Genomic DNA, 26,028 nt, shown 5'->3' on the forward strand with positions numbered 1-26,028 from the left:
ATTGAATGCGTGAATGTTATGTTATATAAGATCCAGACAAAATTAATCAGTGACCTCAAGGTAAAATGATAGTTCTGAATCTCTGAATTGGTTATATAGCTTTAATTATGTAATTACTTGGATTCATTCTTAGATTTTCTTACAATCGTTTTTATCTTTAGTTATTGTATTCTTTCAATAGTACTATCTCACTAGTTTATGAGCTATACAAATTGTATTTAGCTCTAGCTATAAGTATGAAAAAACTGTATAATTAGACATATACTTTTAACCACTTTTATTCCCTAAAGAATATATTTTCGTATAGATTAAACTCTAATGTATTTAATTAGAACTATAATGTTTTGGGTATGGGATTTTGTGATTCCTCTGTTGCTCTCCTACTTGTGGCTAAAATGCATTGTTATCTATAATATTACTCTAAGTAGATTTTTTTTTAAAGATTTAAGTGTACCATATGATACTTCAGATATTAAATAAACTAAAACTTGGATATTTACTGTGTTTTTGTATAAATACATTCAAGATACCTCAGATATTAAATAAACTCTAGTACACAAAAGTTTGACATTTTCTTTAATGCGTTTTATGTAAATATATTCAAGAAACACTTGAATGAAAGGATATGAATTCACTGCACCTACTATGGGTTGAAAGTGGTTCTTTGGTACTTGTGAAGCAGAAGAAAAATATATTCTATGAAACTGAGACGATTACTATATTCAAAATGGATTCAACCTCTTTCCTATTACATGTCAGAATTTTCTATCAGTGTTTTTGTTTTGGGGTGAGCTGGATGGTAAGAGGATTATTTTATATCTAATTAGGACTCTGTTTCTCCAAGAATATGTCACTTTATCTGGGAGGGCAACAGCTGCTTCTCCCCAGTGAGCTTCAGGAGAAGCCAAACATTCTACATGCTGCCTGTTTAACCACTATCATGTTTAATCAACATGATAGGGTTTTGATGACATCTTCCATGCTGCCAAGATGATCATAGCTGTTTTGGTAACTGTGGATTCTGTTTTGTACCATAAAGAGACTCTGGTTGGGAAGAAGCAGATATGGCCTCTCATTTGAGTGAGGTTTGTTTAGTTTTTCAGTAGGTCATCTTTAAATACTATTTCCATTTCTGACTTACAATAATTTCATAAGCTCATTGAAGCCATGTACCTCCTGAAGAATATGGGTTAATCATTTTAAATAGTCTCAGAACATGTTTCCAGGCATAAGTCAATGGTGCATAAGTTGTGACAATTGTGTAAATGTTGTACAGCAAATATTCTTAGGTAACACTTGCTTTGATGCAGGTTTTTGAAAAATCAGTGCATAAGGGTGAGACAGCATGGAAACTTCCAAAAAAAAGATGGAGTCTTTTATGACATAGCACATGAAACCCCACATCTTCTATTGCTTGATAAAGTCCTGATCATCAAAAAGGAAGAAGGGCTTCTTAGGGGAGAAGATGTGTAGAAGGAAATAGACTTATTTGACCTCAGTGCCCTGTGTTGTGTAATCTCACGGAGTGCTAGAGATGTCTGGGGATTTGCTGTTTTCGGAAGGAGACAGTCTAGTAATTTGAATCTGGGCACTGGGAGCGCCTGAGTTCTAATGATGGATTGACCAGGGATTCCACCGGAGGCACTGGACGGGTGCTCACATTCTGTGTTTCAGATTCTAGTAGATGAGAGACAGTCATTTCTCTTTCTTTGGAAGTCTTTCATCCCAGGAGATCCCAATGATTTTAGATAAAACTCCTTGGAAGCAGCCTGTAGTGTTGGATAAGGTAGAAGGTGTGGAGGGTGATAAATATGATACTTACTTGAGGATCGAGTGGGTGTGAGACAGCAGTATCTGGCTCTTTCTGTTTGAAGCAAAGCCTGTACTGGCTTCCCAAAAAAACTTTCTCATGCTTTGTGAAAGTCAAATAACCAGACGTGATATTCAGTAGTCAACAATCTATGTTCCTGATTGTTCTAGTAGCCCCTCATGATCTAGTTACCCCAGTTGGTCTAACATTGTTTCAGTGAAGCACCAGCTTTAATAATTTTTGTCTGGAGGATGGAAATATTTGCACAGACTTTAACTCATTAGAAGCCTTTCAACTTGGACTCAACTGTGGCCCTAAGCCCCTTACTGGGGGCCTGACCTTCAGAGTCATCTGAGGTACTGAAGAGGCAAAAACTGAATCTGTGGGTTGGATGCCCTGATTAAATTTGAACTGCAACTGAACTGAGTCCAACTTCATGATTGATTCTAGGATATCTGAAGACCCTCTCTTCAATGGGAAAAAAAGCCTTTTATTTGACAATCAAAAATAAGAGTCTAAAACACTAATAAATTTAAGAGAGAATCATTTTAAAATCTTTCTAAATAGCAGGGTTTGGTAAGGGAAAATGATGAGACTCCAATGACCATGGAAGGAAAAAGTAGTTACTTCCTACCCTCCTGCCATAGATCATTTGTTCTATGACTGTGGAAAGATTCTTGAGAGAAATATAGTTCATTTTAATATGTTCCAGTGTTCTTGCCTGGAGAATCCCAGGGACGGGGGAGCCTGGTGGGCTGCCATCTATGGGGTCGCACAGAGTCGGACACGACTGAAGCGACTTAGCAGCAGCAGCAGTACTACTTCACTAACAATGCCTTTCCTTTGTCCTGTGTTTTATAGTTCACGAAGCATTTCTCATATGTCATGCCCCTTTGCTGTAGGAGCAGGACAGTGAAGGGGTTAAAGATCTCCACTCTATAGATAAGGAAATCAGTTTCACAGTTAACTAAGATAGTAAATGCTGGGGCTAGGATGCAGTCTAGGGTTTCTGATTGCAAATCCCATGTTGTTTTCACCACATCATTTTTAGTACGGATTAGGAGAGCATTGTTTAGAACAACCCAAAAGTGGAAGCAATCCAAATGTCCATCAACTGTTGAATGGATAAAGACAGTATGGCCAGTCTATACAATGGATTACTATTTGGCAACAGACTACAACATGGATGAATCTCAAAAGCATTATGTTGAGTGAAAGAAGCCACACATGAAATAACACTATTGCATGATTCCGTTTGTATAAAAATGTCCAGCCAAAGCAAATATACCGAGACAGAAAACAGAGGAGTGGTTGCCTGGAGCTCAATGGGGTGGGCACAAAGGTTGAATGCAAGTGGGCACAGGGGTTTTGGGAGGTCACGGGAAATGTTCTAAAATTGAATCATGGTGATGGTTGCACAACTTGGTAAATTTACTGACAATAAGGATTGAACTTTACACAAAGTTGAGTGAATGTTATGGCCCATCAACTACATCTGAATAAATCACTTAAAAAAAAAACAAACACAAAAACAAACTAGAAGAGCATGTCTCTTGTTGACAGGTGGTGCCATGTTTACAACCTCGCTGAGGTCGCCCAGCTGAACAATGGAGTCATCTGGCTCAGAGGAAAGCACTCGGTTCTTGCTCTGGCAGCCCATGATTTATTAGTTTTGCTCTGCTGATAAGACCATGAAAAGCAGATGAGGACACAGCATTCAAGGGCAGTGCCTGTTGCCTTCACCAGTCTCACTGGCTCTCAAACCCAAACAAACACAGCCTGCTCTGCCAGCCTCTGACATTTCCATGAAGCTTGTAATATGACTTTCCCACCTATTATTATTATTATCTACAAAACACACAAAAACATGCAGTTTAGAGAGCTAAAAATGAAGCTTTCCTGTCCAAGTGAGGGCATAAACTGACAAGGAATCATGGTATCCCGGGATGGATGGGTGTTTTGTAACACTCATGAGAACTAGTTCGGATTCCCTGGGGGTGCAGTGGAAAAGAAAGCCAGGAGAAATGGAGGTAGGGATGGCATTCCAGGGGAAATCAGAGAAAGCAAACTTTCAAAAGGCTGTGGATCTCAGGAATCCAGGACAACCGAGGAAGGAAATGTCAGTAAGGAACTGTGAGTCTGTGTGAAAAGACAGTGCCCTTGATTTTCCCAAGAAATTTGCCAGTGAAAAAGCTCAGTAACCAGACACCAGCTCTCAAGCACTGACTGTCCCATCTCAGATCACACCGTGTCCCCACAATTCCCAGACTTTGACACTGAATTTACCCTTCTAGGCCCTCTTCACAGTGGAATCTCAGCTGTTCTGCCCTTTCTCTTACTACTTCCCTGCAGCACTGGAGTTTTCTTAAGTGACAGTTGTCATAAACCTGAGGAGAGAGCCCTCCCAGGGAACAAATCTGTGTCTTGGGTGGTCTTGAGTGCCGATCATTCTTCCTAATACACAGTGAACAAACCGGCCCCAAACTGTCATATCAACACGTGGGGTTACAACTAACTGGTTACTGAAATGGATGAAAGCCTCAGACCTTCCAGGATACCCCACGTAAAATTTCCTTTATCAGGATTTCGTATGATATATGTCAAATCTGTTCCCGCTTCTATAAATGGAATTCCATGTTTATGAGCTGCCTCAGGAGGAAAATCTGATCGAAGAAATTCAGCTATTCTTTCTTCACTTTTGAATTTTTTCTAACAACCACTCTTTTTTGGTCTTTATAATTTTAACATTATCAGCTTGTCTATTAATTTGCACCGGGGCTCATTTTTACGTGTTTGAATTACTTCAGCAAAGGATACTTGAACCTACTACACACAAGGCAAAGCATTAGCTGTGCTATTAAAAATTTCTGTCTTTCATCCCATCTGTCTTCTATTTTGGTACATTTTGAAATGACAAACTGGAAAATCTCAGCATGAGAAGCACTCGGACTTACAGAACATAACACTAATTATCACATCATAGCTGGGTATACTTAAAGAGACTTTTTAACCTCTCAGAACCCCAGAACCCATTTTCACCCTTTATAAAATGGGTGGCATAGTATCTATTTCACCAAGCATTGCCTCACACGCAGTAAGTGGCAGCTACACACAATTATTCCGTGGAGATCCGATTACTATGTCGGACTGCCTGGCACACTGTACGTAAAAGCATTCTGTAAACTATAAACGTTATACAATGGCAAGATATTAGCTTTATAAATAGCTCTAATAATTTTAAATTTGACTCATGCTCACAACCACAAGCTGGCACAGCTGGGAGATTTACTTGGCTGCCAAGCCTGAGAGAGAAGACTTGATAAGGGTATTGCCAGTTCTCATCTGATCCTTGGGGCCTGTTTGGTTGTTGTCTGTGCTGGGCCTGACCTTTGCCTGACATTCCCCCTGGGATCCTGTCTCCTGCTGTCTGAGAAGCTCCCAGCAGACAGACTGAGTGAAGTCGGAAGTTTCACTTCCTTAGAGGTCATTGCGTTAGTTCTGCAGCCTTGGGATCAACCAGCCATAGGAATTGTTGAAAACCAAATTCTTCTGTATAAGTGAGAAACAGGTTAAATCTAGTTCAGGAAGTAATCTGGCAATTGTACAATGAGAGAGATGAGCTAAGCTCTTAAACAAAAAAAGAGCAAAAATAGAGAGAAGGTGAAAGTTAGGAATAACTTGTTAACAGTAGGTAGGTGATACTTGTGAAAATAAGGGAATTTCCAGTTCCCCAACTTTGTAAATGACCCTGAAGCATATGATTTTCATGTTTCCTCATCAGCAAACTGAGAACAATTTAAATAAGAAAGGCATCCATGAAATGAACAAAAAAGTCATTGTGAGATATGAACACATAGTGACCAGTCAGGCTAATTTGTTAGTTTGGGAGCCACATTTAGAGGCAGACTGATCATGAAGCAGGAGCTTCTGGGCCCTTGTGAGTGTTGGGAGTCCCAGGAGTAATGGAACATTGAGCAGGTTTTTGTGTGAGAAAGAAGCCAGGTTATAATTAGGTGCCATTTCTCTATATGCATTTCTGGCAAGCCACTTCAAGAGAAAAAGCTCTGCTTGCTCAGTTGCTTCAGTCATGTCTGACTCTTTGTAACCCATGGACTGTAACCCTCCAGGCTCCCCTATCCATGGGATTCTCTAGGCAAGAATACTGAAGTTGCCATTTCTTCCTCCAGGGGATCTTTTGGACCCAGGGATTAAACTTGAGTCTCCTGCATCTCCTGCATTGCAGGTGGATTCTTTACTGCTGAGCCACCGAGGTAGCGGTGTTTTATACACTCTTATAACTAATTTTGTTTCATATTATTGTTCTTAAAGAGGTCCCCACCACTGTAAAATCACTAGACTCTATAAGACCTGGATCTACCCCTGCCTACACTGGAAACCATCTGAGTTGATTTTTCAACTTTTTCTTTCTTTTATATTTTTACTTTATTTTATCTTATTTGTTTATTTATAGACTGTGCCAGATGGCACGTGAGATCTAGCCCTGTCTGGGGAAACTGACCCCCACCCCCCAATTGGGAGCCCTGAGTCTTAACCACTGGACTGCCAGGAAAGTCTCTGGGTTTTGTGCTTTTTTTGAAAACACACACACACACACACACACACACACACACACACATTCTTCTTAAACACCTGAGAACTTTAGTAGGCCTTGGGGATGATGAATGGGCAGACATAGCTCCTTCCTTTGGGAAAAAATTCCTTTCCTGTGAAGACAAATTCAAATCAAGTGACCCCAAGTGGGAGGCTGCATAGAATAAAGTTTTGTGGGAACTTAGAGAACTAAGCTGACCTCAGGAATCAGGAAAGACCTCTCTTTGGGAGTGTTACTTAAGAGTAAAGAATCTAATGAGGTGCATGAACCTAGAGCCTATTATAAGAGTGAAGTCAGAAAGAGAAAGATAAATATCGCATACTAATGCATGCACACGTCATGGCAAATAGATGGGGAAATAGTGGAAACAGTGGCTGACTTTATTTTTCTGGGCTCCAAAATCACTGTGGATGGTGATTGCAGCCATGAAATTAAAAGACGCTTGCTCCTTGGAAAGAAAGTTATGACCAACCTAGATACCATATTAAAAAGCAGAGACATTGCCAGCAAAGGTCCAACTAGTCAAGGCTATGGTTTTTCCAGTGGTCATGTATGGATGTGAGAGTTGGACTATAAAGAAAGCTGAGTGCCAAAGAATTGATGTTTTTGAACTGTGGTGTTGGAGAAGACTCTTGAGAGTCCCTTGGCCTGCAAGGAGATCCAACCAGTCCATCCTAAAGGAGATCAGTCCTGGGTGTTCATTGGAGGGACTAATGTTGAAGCTGAAACTCCATTACTTTGGCCACCTGATGCGGAGAGCTGACTCATTTGCAAAGCCCCTGATGCTGGGAAAGATTGAGGGCAGGAGAAGAACGGGATGACAGAGGATGAGATGGTTGGATGGCATTGTGAACACAATGGACATGGGTTTGGCTGGATTCCGGGAGTTGATGGTGGGCAGGGAGGCCTGGTGTGCTGCGGTTCATGGGGTCACAAAGAGTCGGACACGACTGAGCGACTGAACTGAACTGAACTGAACGCATATACATGGAATCTAGAAAGATGGCACTGATGAATTTATTTGCAGGGCAGCAATGGAGAAACAAACATAGAGAATAGACACAGGGAGAGGGGAGGGGAGGGTGAGATGTATGGAGAAAGTAACAAGGAAACTTACATTACCATATGTAAAACAGATAGCCAATGGGAATTTGCTGTATGTCTCAGGGAACTCAAACAGGGGCTCTGTATCAACCTAGAGGGGTGGAATGGGGAAGGAGATGGGAGGGAGGTTCAAGAGGGAGGAGACATATGTATACCTATGGCTGATTCATGTTGACGTTTGACAGAAAACAACAAAATTCTGTAAAGCAATTATCCTTCAATTAAAAAATAAAATTTTTAAAGAAGAATGTATAAAATAGTAACTGCCACAGAGGAAAAAAAAAAGAGCGAGGAGGAAGCAGAGGCCTCCCAGGCAAGTGGAGGGAGCATGCGAATGGCCTGGGATGGGAGCCAGGGAGCCAGCCTAGGGTTCAGCAGCTCTGAGTGGCTGAGGGTGAGTGTTGGAGGAAGTGACCCAAGTTGAGGCTGGAGAGGTGAGCGGGGACTTTTCCTGGAGTGGCCAGAGGGCACGATGAAAGATTCTTTCTGAAGGACAGTGGGAGCCCTGTATGAGGGTCTTAGGTAGAGAATGACCAGATGAGATCTGTGGTTTCAAAAAATTACTCCAGCTATATGGTGGCAAAGAAAAAGATGTCGGGCATCAGGGAAAATGAGGACAGGAGCTTAGACTGGGACCGGGTGGAGCATGCACAGATAAAGTAGGATTCAAGAGCTTGTGACTGAATATGATAATATTGGTGAGAGAAGACGACACACAGGCTCCAGAACTAGGTGGATGAGGGGACCATTTTCAGAAATGTGAAAGCTTTGGGGTGGGGGAAGTGGAAAGAAGAAAATCAGGTTACTGATTTGGAGCAAGTTGAGGTTTTCAAGCCATGAGGCAACACTCTTTCCTACCCCACTTCCTCCCCACCTCCAGTGAAGTTTTTATTGGTGGTTTCTTAAGAATTCTTGAGGACACAAATATTAGCTCAGTCAAATTACATGTTATTGTAAATCTTGGCCCTTTGGGGTCCTTTCAAATCACTGAAACTACGTATATTAAATTTGTGAGTGACAAGTGCCTACAGTAGAATAAAGCCAAGAACCAGGGGAAATCAAAAGGTTTATTAAATATATTCTTAAAATATATACTTTTCTTTGTGGTTATAAATTTTAAAAATGCCTATACAAACTTTCTTTTTCTTTTGTTATGACTTATTACACCAGACATTGAATATAGCTCCCTGTACTATACACTAGGACCTTGTTATTTACCCATTCTATGTATAATGGTTTGCATATACATATTCTGAAATATGAACAGTTCCTGAAATTACCAAATTCTTCCTGAAATGCGGGGGTTATTAAAGAAAATAAAGACTCAATTGACAGAACCTTAGGTGATGGAATTCCACTTGAGCTATTTCAAATCCTAAAAGATGACACTGTGAAAGTGCTGCACTCAATATGCCAGCAAATTTGGAAAACTCAGCAGTGGCCACAGGACTGTAAAAGGTCAGTTTTCATTCCAGTACCAAAGAAAGGCAATGCCAAAGAATGCTCAAACTTCCACACAATTGCACACATCTCACACGCTAATAAAGTAATGCTCAAAATTCTCCAAGCCAGGCTTCAGCAATGCGTGAACCGTGAACTTCCAGATGTTCAAGCTCGTTTTAGAAAAGGCAGATGAACCAGAGATTAAATTGCCAACATCCACTGGATCATTGAAAAAGCAAGAGAGTTCCAGAAAAATATTGATTTCTGCTTTATTGACTATGCCAAAGCCTTGGACTGTGTGGATCACAATAAACTGTGGAAAATTCTTCAAGAGATGGGAATACCAGAGCACCTGACCTGCCTCTTGAGAAACCTATATGCTGGTTGGGAAGCAACAGTTAGAACTGGACATGGAACAACAGACTGGTTCCAAATAGGAAAAGGAGTACGTCAAGGCTAGATATTGTCACCCTGCTTATTTAACTTATATGCAGAGTACATCATGAGAAACGCTGGGTAGGAAGAAGCACAAGCTGGAATCAAGATTCCTGGGAGAAATATCAATAACCTCAGATATGCAGATGATACCACCCTTATGGCAGAAAGTGAAGAACAACTAAAGAGCCTCTTGATGAAAGTGAAAGAGGAGAGTGAAAGAGTTGGCTTAAAGCTCAACATTTAGAAAACTAAGATCATGGCATCTGGTCTCATCACTTCATGGGAAATAGATGGGGAAACAGTGGAAACAGTGTCAGACTTTATTTTGGGGGGCTCCAAAATCACTGCAGATGGTGACTGCAGCCATGAAATTAAAAGACACTTACTCCTTGGAAGGAAAGTTAATGACCAACCTAGACAGCATATTAAAAAGCAGAGACATTACTTTGTCAACAAAGGTTTGACTAGTCAAGTGGTCATGTATGGATGTGAGAGCTGGACTATAAAGAAAGCTGAGCACTGAAGAATTGATGCTTTTGAACTGTGGTGTTGGAGAAGACTCTTGAGAGTCCCTTGGACTGCAAGGAGATCCAACCAGTCCAACCTAAAGGAGATCAGTCCTGGGTGTTCATTGGAAGGACTGATGTTGAAGCTGAAGCTCCAATACTTTGGCCACCTAATGTGAAGAGCTGACTCATTTGCAAAGACCCTGATGCTGGGAAAGATTGAGGGCAGGAGGAGAAGGGGACAACAGAGGATGAGATGGTTGGACGGCATCACTGACTCTATGAACATGAGTTTGAGTAAACTCCAGGAGTTGGTGATGGATAGGGAGCCCTGGCATGCTGCGTTTCATGGGGTCGCAAAGAGTCGGACATGACTGAGAGGCTGAAGTTAATTGAACTGACCTCTCAACTTTTCTGAACATTAAGAGCCAAAAGCACATAAGCCACAAGCCAAGAAACTCACCTTAAAGGGAGGGTCTCCCTCAATTACCGAGGGTTAGGCTGAAGTAGTTAGTACACACCACTGGAGTTAGGAGGTGTCTGATCACTGCCTAAAAATATTACTTACTGAAATACCAGCTCTGCTGGCAGGGCCCATAGTGCTGATTTTTGGAGGTGCTGATGAGTTTTGCTCTTCTTGAGTCTCCATTAGTACCAGGACACTTGCTGGGATTAATGGTAGCTTGTATAACATTAGAGATTTCTACTTAACTTTAGATGTAATAAAGTCCGAAACTCCTCGACATGACCCATCAAATACAAAATATTCAGCATCTATATGTGTTTACCAGGTGTCAGCCGTGATGATGGTGGCTAGGAGGGAGAAAAAACGAGTTGCAGGGGAAGTAAGAACCAGGGCCAGTTTCTGCCTAGCTCCACCTACTCCTCATCTCTACTGAACAATGCCTGGCTTTGTTTTTGTTTGCATTTTTATTTTCATACTCTTATGTGTTTGCTCAGAGGCTTCTCTCTCTTCCAGGAAATCTCTTTATGGTTCCTGTGACTTCTCCAACTGCAGCCACGTGGGCTGCCTTGCTTCTTCATCTGTATTTATTCCACAGCTCTACTCTTGTTGGCACCTCGGCGGAGCTGTCACTGCACTGTGTTACTGTCAGCTGTCTGCCTCTCTATGAGGAGCAGAGCTCCTGAGGGCCGCAGTGTCTAGATCAATTTTTATTTTTCAGTTTATAACCCTAGCTTCCAGCATAACACCTATCCACACAGCAGACATCTGGTAAATGAACATTGAATAAAGAAACAAATAATAGCATTTTCAAGAGGAAGTCAAAGGGGAAAAAAGGTTGAAAAAAAAAAAACTCTTTTCACTAAAAAGAAAATTGCTGATGTCCTGGGAAATAGTGTATATCTGATTGACAATCAAGAAGCATGAAAATAATTCTCTCCGAGAGAGATTGTTCTAAAGAGAAAATGTAAATCTTCAGATGGCTTGTAGTACTGATGGCTCTAAAAACAATCCTACTCGAAAACACAATGTAATCAGGTTAAAAATCACAAAATAGAAAATGGTGATGCTCAGAGAACTTTTGACTGAGATTTTTCCCCTCAATGCAGACAAGTTTGCAAAGAAATCTAAATTTTTCATTGTACTTAGGTCTGGCCAGAGTCAGGCATTGGTGTTTAATTAGTCAACAGAATTTTATCCAATGGATTTAAAGTCTGCGGAGAAAACATAAAGAGGGATCCAGTGAACTAAGATCATCCATGAGCTGTGATTTTTATCATAATTAGAGTGATTTGTAATATATATACTAGGATGTCTGAATGACCATTGTTCTTCATGGAGTGTCTTGAGAGGCCATAATATTATTTTTTTGCCAGTGATGCTGCCACAGAGCAAAACACTTTAATGTCTCCTTTTCCAGAGTTATCTTCGGAGTCATTCAGGGGCTACCCAAGATTTGGAAGAAGAAACTCACATGAGAACGTATTTATTCTGCATTGTTCCAATGAGAAAACTTAAATATATTTATGGTGAGTTTTAAAGAGATCAGTTTTAACACAATAGAAAGAAAGATGTTGTAGTGATTTGAGCCCTCCAACAAAGGAAGGAGTTTTTGGTAATGTACAGTTTTCACCGAAAGTACTCAAGCAAACACTAAATGACCACTTATAGAAGTCACAGAGGATTGATGTTTTTCCAAGTCCCTTTGAAAGCTGAGAATCTGTGATTCCAAAAATATCTCAGTCATTATTTTATAGTCATATTAACTGTGTATTATTGCATCAAGACCTTACTTCAGATCTGTGCTTAAAAGTCATCTTATTAAAAGAGAGATCTTCCCTACTTGAAATATTACCTGCACAGTCTTCTTTCTTCCCTTCTATCCCGCTTTATTTCTCTCCATTGAACTTCTGTCTGCACGTTCTGTATCTACTCATTTATTTGCATATTGTCTGTTTCCCCCAGTGAGACTGTAAACTCCATGAAGGAAGAAATTTTTACTTTTGATTTTCTTCAATGCTCTAATGCCAGCACTTAATTTAGAATCTGACAGGTAATGTATGTTCAATAAGTTGTCAGATGAAAATAATATTAAAATATTATAGAAAAACTATAAACAAGAGAGAAAAAGTAAAACACAATTTCATATTTTTACAGTTATGCATCTCAAATTTATATAGTGGTCGGCATATCACATGTGCCTAATACATACTTGTTGAAGAAACAAAAGTATACTATCATTTTAATGTATTTTTCATCTTTTTCATTAAAAAACAGAGGCTTTTATACAGTTGTAATCATAATTCATCTTTTCACCTAAAATTTATTATTCAGCTGAATAACTCATCTTATTCATCAGATTTGGATATAATATTTGATGTCATTTCCAAAAATCAAAACTATTTTCACATAAAAAATGTATTATCACTAAGGCTATAACAATGGTATATGCTAAAGGCCATAAAAAAACAATGAACTCATCATTTCTAATATCATAATTATCCTAGTAGTATCACTGAAAAGAGTCATAGTTATTTTGGGAGACAGAATTTCATAATGAGTTAAGGCCATAATACTTAGCCAAAACATTCTTGCAAGAGAAAAAAAGTGAAGAACTTATAATTCCTGGTTTCAGTACATACTACAAAGCTATAATAATTAAGACTAGGTGGTACTGTCTTAAGAAAATAGACTTACAGATCTATAGAACATAACCTACTGTTCAGAAATAAACCCTTACATTTCTGACCAATTAATTTTCCACAAAGGCACCAATACAATTTAATTAAAAAATCCTAAGACAATTGGACATCTGTATACAAAAAGATGAATTTAGACCATTACCCTACACAGACGCAAATATTAAATCAAAATGTGTAATATACCTCTGAAAACCCAAAACTGTAAAACTCTTAGAAGAATGCATAAAAGTAAGTCTCAGATCCTGTGTTTAGGAAAAGATACCTTAGTTATAATACCAAAAGCTCAAGCAATAGAAGAAGAAATAGATAAACTGAACTTCATCAAAATTAAATAGGTTTACTTTTCAAGACAATCCACAGAATGACAGATAATAGCTACAAATCTGATAAAGTCCAGATTATAAAAATAATTTTTATAACTTAGTAATAAGACAACCCGATGTAAAAATGAGCATAAGATTTAAATGAATATTTTACCAAAATCGACATAAGAATGCCAGTAAACATATGATATTCAGTATCACTAGTTATGGGCCCCCTGGTGGATCAGATGGTAAAGAATCTGCCTGCAATGTGGGAGACCTGGGTTTGAGACCTGGGTTTGATCCCTGGGTTGGGACGATCCCCTGGAGGAGGGCATCTAACCCACTCCAATATTCTTGCCTGGAGAATCTGCATGGAAGAGGAGCCTGGCAGCCTACAGTCTATGAGTTGGCAAAGAGTTGGACACGACTGAGCAACTAAACACAGCACACATCATTAGTTATCAGAGAAATGAAATTTAAAACAATAATGAGATACCATTTCATAGGCACTGAAATAGCTATAATCCAACACTTTAGCAAAAACATGTTAGGATGTGGAGAAACTGGAATGCTCCTTATTGCTGGTGGGAAAGTAAATTGGTACAGCCATTTTGGAAAATAATTAGGCAGTTTCATGAAAAGTAAATTTACCATATAACTCAGCAATTCCACTACTGCAAACTAGATACCCAAGGGAAATAAAAACATGTGGCTACATAGACTTGCAGTAAGTGTTCAACATTGGTTATAACTCCCCAAACCTGGAAACAACCCAAACATTCACAACTACTGAATGTATAAACAAAATATCATGTATTTGTGTTGACACATATATAGTTCTCTCTATATATACATTTTAACAGATGTTCATGTATCTGTATGCTAGGATGATATATTTATGAAACCCTGTAAACTGTGTGTGTATTTCATCACATTCACAAAAATGTGGACAGGTATATAATTTCAAATTAGCATCTCTGCAGTATTCAGCCCAGACACAAATCCAGTTGCAAATTCTAGCTCCACCATTTCTTAGCTCTGTGGTCCTGGGCTAGTTACTTAACCTCTCAGAATCTGTACTAGTAGAATATGGGTAATAGTATACACTTCATGGGACTGTGGGATTAAGTGAGATAAATGTTTGGCGTAGTGTCAGTTCATAATAAATCTTGTCCAATATTGTTATTTGTCTTTTGGGGAGTTTTGTTTGTGAATCAAGTTGTTTACTAACACTTAGGGCTGAGGAGAAGGAAACCATTTTGTGCAGAGGAGAGAGAGTGCAAAGGCTTCCGCCCTTCTAGCTGTCTGACTTCACTTAATTTCTCAGAGCCTCACTTGCCAAAATCTGTAAAGGGAGATAATTAATGTAAGTCATCTCTCAGGACTTATGATTTGTAAACTTCAAAGTGCAATGACAGTAGAAAAATGCTATTTCATTATAACCTTCTGTCCTCATCAGTGCCACCCACGATATGTTTTTTAGGAGAACCAGAATAACGACTCTGAAGGCATGTGTAGTCATTTCTCACCCTGGAAGATTATAGGAAGAGAATCTTTTCATGACCATGGTGGTGGTAGTAAGCCATTTTAGAAATACATTTTTACCCTCTTGTTGTTTGAAAACAAATAAGAAGCTGGTTGCTTCCTATCTGAAGCCCTGTCTGCCTGTCCTCATGAGCCATTAGGCTCAGCTAAATATGTCCCTGGCCAGTATGTGAATAATCCCCACTGGTTCTGAGACCTCCATCCACCACTGATGTGACATTCTTTGTGTTCAAATGTCTAGCTGACGTCTGATGCTTAAAACAGCCTATGCCTTCACTCCTCTCGGCATTGTCACAGCCTGTATCACCACTCTTAAAAGGCTATCGCAGGCACTCCCAGCACCAGTTGCTAACCGGCCTGCCTACTCTCCTCCCTGCCTGCCGCTGGCTGCCTTGAAGGCCTGGTTCCCCAAGCTCCTTTCGGGTCTGACGAAGCAGGGACCATGTCTACCTTTGGCTACAGGAGAGGACTTAGCAAATATGAATCCATCGATGAGGACGAACTCCTGGCTTCCCTGTCAGCTGAGGAGCTGAAGGAGCTAGAGAGGGAGCTGGACGACATTGAACCTGATCACAGCCTCCCGGTGGGGATGAGGCAAAAGAGTCTGACCGAGAAAACCCCCACAGGGACATTCAGCAGAGAGGCGCTGATGGCCTATTGGGAAAAGGAGTCCCAGAAACTCTTGGAGAAGGAGAGGCTGGGGGAGTGTGGAAAGGTAGGCTCTTGGATTTTTTTCCTTAGCTATTCCCAATCCCCCAACCCCGAACCCAGGAATCTCTCTTATTTTTTTCTAATTTTTCATTCCTCATCACTTTTCTTGTAATCCACTTGCACCTGCTATTGAAAATTTTCTCAGGCTGAAATAGTCATCCAACTTTTATGACAACCTAATGGATTATATGAAAGATTCTTAGTTGGGGGGTCCCGTGATTGACAAGGATGGGATCTTCAAGAGGAAAATAATTCACAAGCAAAGCATGGGTTTAGATATTTTGCCAAACAACAGTCTAATTTGAGTTATAAGTTAAGGATGTGGCATAATACTTGTTTATACATATATATATATGGCAATAACATAAGTGTATATGGCAGCTAAGTAAATTTATTTTCTTCTATAAAGACAATAGTGGGTAATCTGTTGCTTGGACTGTGATGGTGGCTACAATAAAACTAATTCCTTTTTCCAACACCAGGAAACATGGGGTGGTGAGTAACATATGGGGCTGAGAGTCAGGGGACCTTATTTCTTATTCCTGCTCTGCACCGAAGTTGTAAGACCTTGAACAGAGAGTCAGTTCTGCAGAGTTCTCTTTCATATCAATGGAGGGTGTTCTTCAGCCACCATTTTGAGATCTTTAGGTTAAAGACTTTCCTAAGAAAATGCATGTGTGCTTGTGTAAACATACAAGATTTTACATAGAATTTCAAAATGATGGCACACATCCTGAAACCCTCCTAAGGCTCCAGGTTAAGCATCCCTGCTAGGATGATCTCTAAGATTCCTTCCTATTTTATAATGGTGATTCTGAGGCCAGAAAATGCATTTATATTAGAGGTCAGGTCTATTAAGCTCTTGTTCTCTGCCCAGGAAATAGTTAATTTGAATTTGTCAAATAAATCATTCACAGAAGGAAGTTCAAAAAAAGCTCTGGAAAGATAGTTATGGCAATAAGAATATAAAAATAACAAATTCCTGAATTTGTGGAAGAACACTGGTCAGGAGCAAGAGTTTAAAACCTGTGTGCTCTACTGGAATCATCTAAGATCAAAATGGCCTGAAGCCAATGGCAAGGCTTTCATAGTACTAATCCGGGAACTGTTAGATGATCTTGATGATAGAGTGTGTGGGCCACATTTGTAGCAAGATATGTGTGAGTTTTGTCCATGTCAATCATTGCAGAATGGGCCACCAGAATCAGGCCAGGGTTCGCCAAGGCCACAGTGGCGACCTGCATTGAGGGTCTGAAGGTGGTGGTGAGAAGGAAGGATACACAAAATGGGCCAGGATTTGGGTTGGTCAATTCTTCCACAAACGTAAGGTCTTTTTTTTTTTTGATGTGGAAATGTGTGTCTGAAATCCAGTCAAATATAGGAAGTATCACATTTTCCTAACAGTTCAAGATTTTCCCTAATAAAAAAGATTAAAATTGCCTCATAATATCTAGGACAGACAGCCACTGGAGTAATCACCCAACAAAGGCATTTTAATGTCATAACGTATTGAGGTGAGTGGAAAACAAAGGACAAAGCCTGTTGTCAGCTGTTGATGAAACCCGCCGGCTCCTGCCAAAGGTTTTGCTGATACCTGAGCCCTGCCAATGGCTTATCAGCTCAATTAGAGAGGCTGTGTGTTGATGAACTTTGATTCCTTTCTCAGCTACTTAACTTTTCTCCCGCTCCCCTTTCCCTGCTGGCAAGTTGTCTCCAGAGTCACAAGGAGTGCTGAGCAGAAGTTTGCCAGTGGAGGGTGTCAACCCATTTCAACTCCAGGAAAAAGCTCAGAGCAGCTGACTGGTGGGCGGGTGGGGGAAGGGGTAACAGTGAAAGTGAAGAGCAGCCCAGTGTAGACCATGAGAAGGAGATAAGGGGTCATGCTTCTCAGGCTGCTGTTGGCTGTAAATATTTATGAAAATCATGTTCAACACCTACTGAATGACAGCTTCTGCCCACCTGGACTCCCACAAACTTATCCTGCATTAAACATCTCCAAGAGGCCCTGGAGACCCAAAGGTCCAGCTCCCTGAGCTTGAGTATCTGCTGGGTGTCAGGCATAGGTGACAATAAGTACATTCACATTACTTCACTGAACTCTCACCTTCTGGATGTGAGAAGTGAGACTGGGAGAGGTTAAAAAACTCACTTGAGATTAACAGCTTCTAGCTGAAATTCAAACCAAGTCCTGTTGGCACAAAGACTGCAGTTCTCAGAATGTGGGTACATCAGCATCGCCTGGGACCTTCCAACTCATTCTAGGGCTCCCCCAGACCAGATGAATGAAGAACTCTGGGAGTGGGGCCCAGCACTGTGTGGCTTCTCCTGGTGCCCCTGGTGCTTTTGACATATCCTGTGGTTGGAGAACCGCTCAACTCTACTGCAGTTTCCTTGAGACTGTCTATCCCAGGGATGTAGTGATTTGTTTAAAATCAACCAGCTCTTTTTGAGACTTCTCTGGTAGCTCAGCAGTAAAGAATCTGCCTGCCAATGAGGCGGACATGGATTGGATCCCTGAGTGGGGAAGACACTCTGGAGAAGGAAATGGCATCCCACTCCAGTATTCTTGCCTGGAGAATTCCACAGACAGAGAAGCCTGGTGGGCTACAGTCCATGGGGTCACATCTTTGTGACCACATGTAGGACATGACTTAGTGACTAACACAACAACCAAAACCAGCTCTTTATGGGTAGAACCAGAACCAGAATGGGAAACCACGCTTACTGCCTCCTGCTTCATGTAATGGTGCCAGGGAAGTAATGAAGAGAAATGGTTGGCCACCCTCTTCTTGTTGCCGTATTTATTCTTAAGTGTACCCATATTCGCTTCTCCCTATCTCCCCCTTCAGTGCCTCAAGCTTCCCTGCCGCACCCCACCCCTGACCTTTCCACCCCCATTCTTGCAAGTGTTAGTCAATCGTGTCCGACTCTTTGTGACCCCATGGACTGTAGCCCACCAGGCTTCTCTGTCCATGGGGATTCTCCCGGCAAGAAAACTAGAGAGGTTGCCATTCCTTTCTTCAAGGGATTGTCCCAACACAGGGATAAAACCCAGGTTTCATGCACTGCAGTCAGATTCTTTACCATCTGAGCCACCAGGGAAGGCCTTGCAAGGATCTGGGTTAACTCCAGAGCGGTTATAGATAAGTGATCTGGAACACTGCAGTCAGTCCAAATGAGAGAATTATTTTGAAAGTGGGCAGTGATTGCTTTAACATCATTATTCCTTCTTCTCTGGATACCTTTCTCCCTTCTGCTGTTCTCTGAGATGTCCCCCAACTAGAGTGGCTAACCATCTTGGCTTGTCTGGGACTGTGTAGATTTTAGAATGCAAAACTGTTTGCTGGAATACCTTTCAGCCCCGGGGCAAACCAAGACAATCAATCACCTTCTTTCTATCCACCCCATCTGTACTCTTCTCCAAGACCTCCCCTGACTCAGAGGCTGTTATGCTGTCTTGTATCAGTTGCTCAGTCATGTCCAACTCTTTGTGACCGCATGGACTATAGCCCGCCAGGCTTCTCTGTCCATGGAATTGTCTAGGCAAGAATACTGGAGTGGGTTGCCATGCCCTCCACCAGGGGGATCTTCCCAACCCAGGGATCGAACCCAGGTCTCCTGAATTGCAGATGGATTCTTTACCAACTGAGTCACAGGGAAGCCTGAGGCTGTTAACACCAGAGGCTGTTAACCAATGTCAATTTAGAGCTTCTCAGTTAACAAATTTTACCGAGCCCCTACTACCTGCTGAGCACTGTGTGAAGTGAGAACAGACATGATCCTTTTTGTCACCCTGCAAACAGTCTTTTGGGAGAAAAAACCAAATAATTAAAGAGATACTTTATTGGAGGAGTTACAGCATCATGGGATCACATCACAAAGATAATTTGAGGAGATGTCAAAGAAGGCTTTCTGCAGGAAATGTCATTGAGATATCACAGGACAACTCATTGCTGGATAAGAGTTTCAGATATGATCTCTGCAAATATATTTAAGAGAAAAACATTTCTTGCAGATAAAGCCTAAAGGTCTTTGAAAAACTAGAGGGGTACCATTTAACAGTGGTATGACAGGCAGTATACCTTGAATTTTGAGACAGGCTCCTTTTCTCCAAATACTGAAACAGCTAAACACACACACACACACACAGACACACACACACAGTGTCACTCTCCCTCCTGCTCCTGAACAAGTGAGTAAATTAAGACTGGACAAGCCATCCCAGGAGTGGCTGACCCCTTCCCCAGGCCATCACTTGGTGCCTGCCACTCCAAACAAGCGGATAACTGGAGGCTATTTTGTGACAGCAACTGGGCAAACAAACCTGGAGACCAGCGCAGTGTTTTCCAAAGCTCATTCCACGTGCCTCGGGCAGCAGGAGGCTGGGGTCAAAAACATTCCCATGTAGAAGGAAGAATTCTGGCTTTGGGGACAGGAAAGGGTCTCCAGGCTTTAGAGAAACTAAAGGATTAAAAAGATAGCATTAGGGAAAATTGGACTCTGTCAGCAATTGCCCGATTTTTATTTTATCAGAAAAGGTAGCGAGGCAAAGAATAAAGGGGGGGGGGGGTCAGCTGAACTTCTCAGTACAAAATCTTGTAAACAGGAAAGACCAAGATGAAGTGAAATTGTGTTTGACTGAAAGTCTTTCATAATTGATACCTGGTAAATAATTTAAGACCATCAGGCTGAGGCAGTGGCTTGCTTCAAGATTTTTCTACTGTTCTCTGCTGTTCCATGTGACGGTTGAAATGTAGTTAATGCCAAAGGCAATTACTTTCCCACCTCATGTCCTCTAAAGTCCCATCTCATTAAACCCAGTGATAACATGAGATTTCAAGCTGATTTGCTGCAAAGGATGACCCAAATGAGTTTCTGCATAGAGATGAGCTTTGACCTGCTCCCTTGTTTTCTTTCCTCAGAAAAAAGACAGATACAGCCTCAGCTTCCAGGTGGTGTGGTCTCTGAGACCCCATGCCAGGCTCTACTTAGAGGGAGGTGCCCAGCTTCTGTATGCCCTGACATAGGACACGGCAGAAGGCTCTGGGCTCACAGAGACTGTAGGAGGCAGACTGGAGGAAGAATTCCTCAACATTAAGAAAGGGAACCCAAGGATTTCCCTGATGGTTCAGTGGTTAAGACTTTGCCTTTCAATATAGAAGGTGTGAGTTCGATCCCTGGTCAGGGAGCTAATATCTCGCATGCCTCAAGGCCAAAAAGCCAAAACACAAAGCAGAAGAAATAACGGAACAAAATTCGATATGAAGACTTTTAAAAAATGGTCCCCTCAAAAAAAAAATCTTAAAGAAAAGAAAGGGAACTCATAAATGTGTTATGTATTTTTGTTGTCATTTGTATGTTTGGGATGGAGAAATAAGGAAGGACAAAAGGGTGATTCCCCCAAGGGATGGCTGACTCTGCTAAACTGTAAGTAGACTAGAAGCCAAGTCATTCAGGAGAGGAAGTGAAGAGAATAAGAATGCTATCAAGGGTTTTCCAGAGCAGAAGCTCCCGCTTGTTTGTTAAACACTGGCAAAATGATGGCAAACTCTTATTCCATCAACTGAATTCTGGATATTTATTTTGAAGAATACAAAAAATTTCTGCAGAATACAGAAAAAGCTGGTGAAAGTTATGCAAGGAAATGTTAACCCTGGTCACCTGAACTAGGGAGATTAGCAGCTGGAGACGAACTTTTTATTCTTAGAAAGTTTTGTCTTACTTGCTTGTGTGTTACTTTTTAAAGAATTTATTCAGATATAATTGACATATCACATCGTGTGAGTTTTAGAGGGACCACCGTGATGATCTGATACATGTATATATTGCAAAACCAGGTGTTACTTTTGTAAAATGTAACAATGTGCTTAAAACGGCAAACCTCATGAGGATACTCTGCTCTTCAGGTTGCAGAAGAGGACAAAGAGGAGAGTGAGGAAGAGCTTGTCTTTACAGAATGTAACAGTGAGGTTTCTGAGGATGTATACACGGAAGAGGAGGACGAGGACGAGGACGAGGACAGCGAAGGAGAGGAAAGAACAGGTGCGAACGAGGAAGGGATGAACGGAGCTGTGCATTCCGATAGTGTCCATTCTGACAACGCGAGGCCAAAGACATTTAAAAGTCAAATCGAAAACATACATCTGACTAACGGCCACGGTGGAAGGAACACGGAGTCCCCCCCGGCTGCCATTCACCCCTGCGGGAACCCCACAGTGATCGAGGATGCTCTGGAAAAGATTAAAAACAACGACCCCGACACCACGGAAGTCAATCTGAACAACATCGAGAACATCACTTCGCAGACCCTCGCCCGGTTCGCCGAGGCCCTCAAGGCCAACACGGTGGTGAAGACCTTCAGCCTGGCCAACACGCGCGCCGACGACAGCGCGGCCACGGCCATCGCGGACATGCTCCGGGTCAACCGGCACATCACCAGCGTCAACATCGAGTCCAACTTCATCACGGGCAAGGGCATCCTGGCCATCATGAGGGCGCTGCAGCACAACCCCGCGCTCACCGAGCTGCGCTTCCACAACCAGAGGCACATCATGGGCAGCCAGGTGGAGATGGAGATCGTCAAGCTGCTGAGGGACAACACCACGCTCCTGAGGCTGGGCTACCATTTCGAGCTGCCAGGACCAAGAATGAGCATGACCAGCCTCTTGACCAGAAACATGGATAAGCAGCGGCAGAAGCGGATGCAAGAGCAGAAACAGCAGGAGGGATACGACGGAGGAGCCAACCTTAGGACCAAAGTCTGGCAGAGAGGCACGCCAGGCTCTTCACCCTACGCGTCTCCCAAGCACTCCCCCTGGTCGTCCCCCAAACTCCCCAAGAAAGTCCAAACTGTGAGGAGCCGCCCTCCGTCTCCGGCGGCCCCGCCCCCTCCCCCGCCCCCTCCCCCGCCCCCTCCCCCTCCTCCACCCCCACCGCCACCCCCTCTTGCTCCCCAAAGGCTGCCACCCCCGCCTCCGCCTCCCCCGCCTCCGCCCGCAGAGAAGAAGCTCATCACCCGCAACATTGCGGAAGTCATCAAACAGCAGGAGAGTGCCCAGCGGGCATTACAAAACGGACAGAAAAAGAAAAAAGGGAAAAAGGCTAAGAAACAGCCAAACAATATCCTAAAGGAAATTAAAAATTCCCTGAGGTCGGTGCAGGAGAAGAAAATGGAAGACAGTTCCCGACCTTCTACCCCACAGAGATCAGCTCACGAGAATCTCATGGAAGCTATTCGGGGAAGCAGCATAAAACAGCTAAGGCGGGTAAGTAACCCAAGAGCAGACTGGGGCGCGCACCTAGCGTAGGAGTCAGCCTCCACCGCACTCGGGTACCAAATCACCTCTCTAACACTTAGTATACGCCAGAGCAGGCTGCCAAATCTGGAGCATCAAGAGCAGCTCGCTAGAGAGCACGTTTCTGTTTGAGAGATGCGCTTGGTCCACCTTCTTGGCATCTCATTCTTTTAAGGGCCAGGCTCATCTTAAGACATTTCAACCTAAAAAAGAAAAAAAAAAAATCCCAATTTCCTTAATAAGAAATCAGGGTATATGTCTCCAAAACAGGTTCATCACTTGACAAAAATTTTACCACCGAGTTGCAAGTGATTGGACTTCCCTGGTGGCTCAGAGGGTAAAGCGTCTGCCTGCTATGCAGGAGATTCAATCCCTGGGTCAGGAAGATCCTCTGGAGAAGGAAATGGCAACCCACTCCAGTATTCTTGCCTGGAGAATCCCATGGATGGAGGAGTCTGGTGGGCTACAGTCCACAGGGTCACAAAGAGTCAGACACAGCTGAGTGACTTTTTCCTTTTCTTTCTTTTTTGCAAGTGACTTAACACTTAATTTATAATTAAAAAAATTGAACATCACCCAGTAAAAATCTGGGTTTCCCAGGTGGCACTAGTGGTAAAGAACCCAGCTGCCAATGCAGGAGAGGTAAAAGACCTCTTGGGTTCAATCCCTGGGGAAGGTCCCCTGGAGAAGGGCATGGCAACCCACTCCAGTATTTTTGCCTGGAGAATCCCATGGACAGAGGAGCCTGGCAGACCACAGTCCATAGAGTTGCAAAGAGTTGAACACAACTGAAGCAATTTAGCACACACACACTCACAGCAATCTGAGTTCTTTCTGGAAAATACTGCTAAAGTCATACTCTACAGATATATTTTTCTTCACTTTATCATTTGCATTGTTTTTATTAAAAGAGAATCCCCTATTTTTGTAGGTGGAAGTTCCAGAAGCTCTGCGATAAAAGCCTGATTTTTAGAAGAGGATGCAGAATTATTCAGTTGGTATTAGATAAAATGTATTGTGAGATGTTTCTAAAATACCTTCTTCAATTTGAGATGTTCTCTGACTTTAAAAATAGCCTCACCCATTAATTCCAAAGAGAATGTTAAGAAACTACCGGCATGTTTCTTCTGTAAATATGAAAAGAAACTTCTTTTTTATGTCATGAGATTTGTATTGACAAGAAGCAGTTTATTTAAACATGTTGGATGTGTTGGTAACTCTGAGCTGTAATGAGTTCATGAAATGTGCTGTTATTTTTGTAATCCTAATAAATTTGGATTGAAGTTTTTTGTTTTTTTTTTAAGCAAACTAATATTTTTTGTAAGTGGATAATCACGTCTGTCAGGTGTGTATGTAACTTTGCTAAATATTAAACATATTACATTCTCACCCCAAAAGAGGTTTGGGTACTAAGCATTTGCCTTTGTTTCCTCATGCCTAAGAAAATATGATCAGAGCTCTCTCTAAAGGTCTGGAATCAAGAACCCTTTTAAAGGTCTTTTTGGTAGTGAGATACTAATAAAAGCTTGGGAAAAGCCCCCACTTGACCATTGTCATCCTGGAGGCATGAATATTGGACCCATAAGGCTGATAGACACCCAGAAGTCATTCAATCATTTATAATTAAAGTTAACTATTTCTGGGGAAAAAATGGCAAATTAGAAAGTTTCTTGGTAGAGATGGAACAAGTGCTAAGGGAACACCTGGAAGATAGGCCCCCTGCATTCAGAGCTGTCTTGAGGGTAATGCTAAAGAGTCACCACTCAAGTCTCCTTTGAGCTCTCCCTGTGATAAGCTTTAGTTTAAGGCAGTGGTCCCCAACCTTTCTGGAATCAGGGACTGATTTCATTTAAGACAATTTTTCCATGGAAGGGGGTCGGGGAGGGGAAGATGGTTTCCAGATGATTCAAGAACATTACATGTACTTTATTTCTATTATTATTACATCAGCTCCACTTCAGATCATCAGGCATTATATCCTGGAGGTTGGGGACCCTGAGTTTAGTGTGTCTCTGTACTCTGCCTACATAGTGGTGATATCAGCGTCCACTACACACATCCACGGACAAGCATGCAAGCATTTGCAATCATCCTACCCCATCTCTCTTTCATTCAAGAAAGATCCGGATTTTCAGATAAGAGAAAGATCTGGCAGAGATTACCTTCACTCCACCTGATGCTGCACTCCAGCTTATGAAAGCTACAAATCTCCTCTAAAGTCCTTCATATTATCTTTGATTAGCAATGTTTCCTTTGTGTCCTATAGAGTATGAGCTCTTGGGTCACCCATTTAATAATTACTTCCTGACTTTGTGTGGGGAGTGACTGACATTTTCTGAACTAAGCTGTATACTTTTCACAACATTAAAAGGTGCTCTTCCCATTTAATTCACAAGGAAAACCAGGTTCAGAGGGGCTAGGGATGCATGGGAGACTGTTCAGAAGCCCATGCATGCTCCTTCTGCATCACTGCATGTCTCTGCTTCCATCTGGACTGAGTCCTAAGGCTCCCTGTGCTTCGAAGGACAGTGGGAATGTCAGTTTCCTTTAGCAGTGACTTCAGTATTTCACCCCTTTTCATGAGTGTTCACAATTGTGCTTGTGAGTCCCTTGGACTGTAAGGAGATCCAACCAGTCCATTCTGAAGGAGATCAGCCATGGGATTTCTTTGGAAGGAATGATACTAAAGCTGAATCTCCAGTACTTTGGCCACCTCATGCGAAGAGTTGACTCATTGGGAAAGACTCTGATGCTGGGAGGGATTGGGGGCAGGAGGAACAGGGGACGACAGAGGATGAGATGGCTGGATGGCATCACAGACTTGATGGACGTGAGTCTGAGTGAACTCCGGGAGCTGGTGATGCACAGGGAGGCTGGCGTGCTGAGATTCATGGGGTCGCAAAGAGTAGGACACGACTGAGCGACTGAACTGAACTGACTGTTGTGCAAAAATAAAAGCTAAAATATAGATTTTTAAAAGGCAAGCATGTGTGTGTGTGTAGTGAATTAGCACAGAAAGCCAAGACTGACCTTCCTTTCCCCTGACCTCTGTGTGTGCATGAGAACAGGGCTCTTCTGAATGTGAAGAGCTTTC

The 26,028-nt window shown here is 42.0% G+C and overlaps 1 protein-coding gene across 1 annotated transcript; it reads left to right on the forward strand.

The window, feature by feature from the left end:
* The first annotated feature begins 15,370 nt into the window (after window positions 1–15,370).
* Window positions 15,371–23,892, forward strand: LMOD2 (leiomodin 2). Its single transcript, XM_068972309.1, has 3 exons — window positions 15,371–15,647; window positions 21,553–22,904; window positions 23,866–23,892. The coding sequence occupies exons 1-3, from the start codon at window positions 15,371–15,373 to the stop codon at window positions 23,890–23,892; spliced, it is 1,656 nt and encodes a 551-aa protein (XP_068828410.1).
* Window positions 23,893–26,028: the final 2,136 nt, after the last annotated feature.

Source organism: Capricornis sumatraensis, chromosome 5, assembly GCF_032405125.1.
Source record: "Capricornis sumatraensis isolate serow.1 chromosome 5, serow.2, whole genome shotgun sequence".
In the NCBI taxonomy this organism is placed as follows: domain Eukaryota; kingdom Metazoa; phylum Chordata; class Mammalia; order Artiodactyla; family Bovidae; genus Capricornis; species Capricornis sumatraensis.

Bases quoted from the DNA above. Each gene is read 5' to 3' on its own strand.
- LMOD2 (XM_068972309.1), top strand. From the start codon at position 15,371: ATGTCTACCTTTGGCTACAGGAGAGGACTTAGCAAATATGAATCCATC. The intron at 15,648-21,552 runs GCTCTTGGATTT...TTCAGGTTGCAG, and splicing joins GGGGGAGTGTGGAAAGGTAG to AAGAGGACAAAGAGGAGAGT. The intron at 22,905-23,865 runs GTAAGTAACCCA...CTATTTTTGTAG, and splicing joins GCATAAAACAGCTAAGGCGG to GTGGAAGTTCCAGAAGCTCT.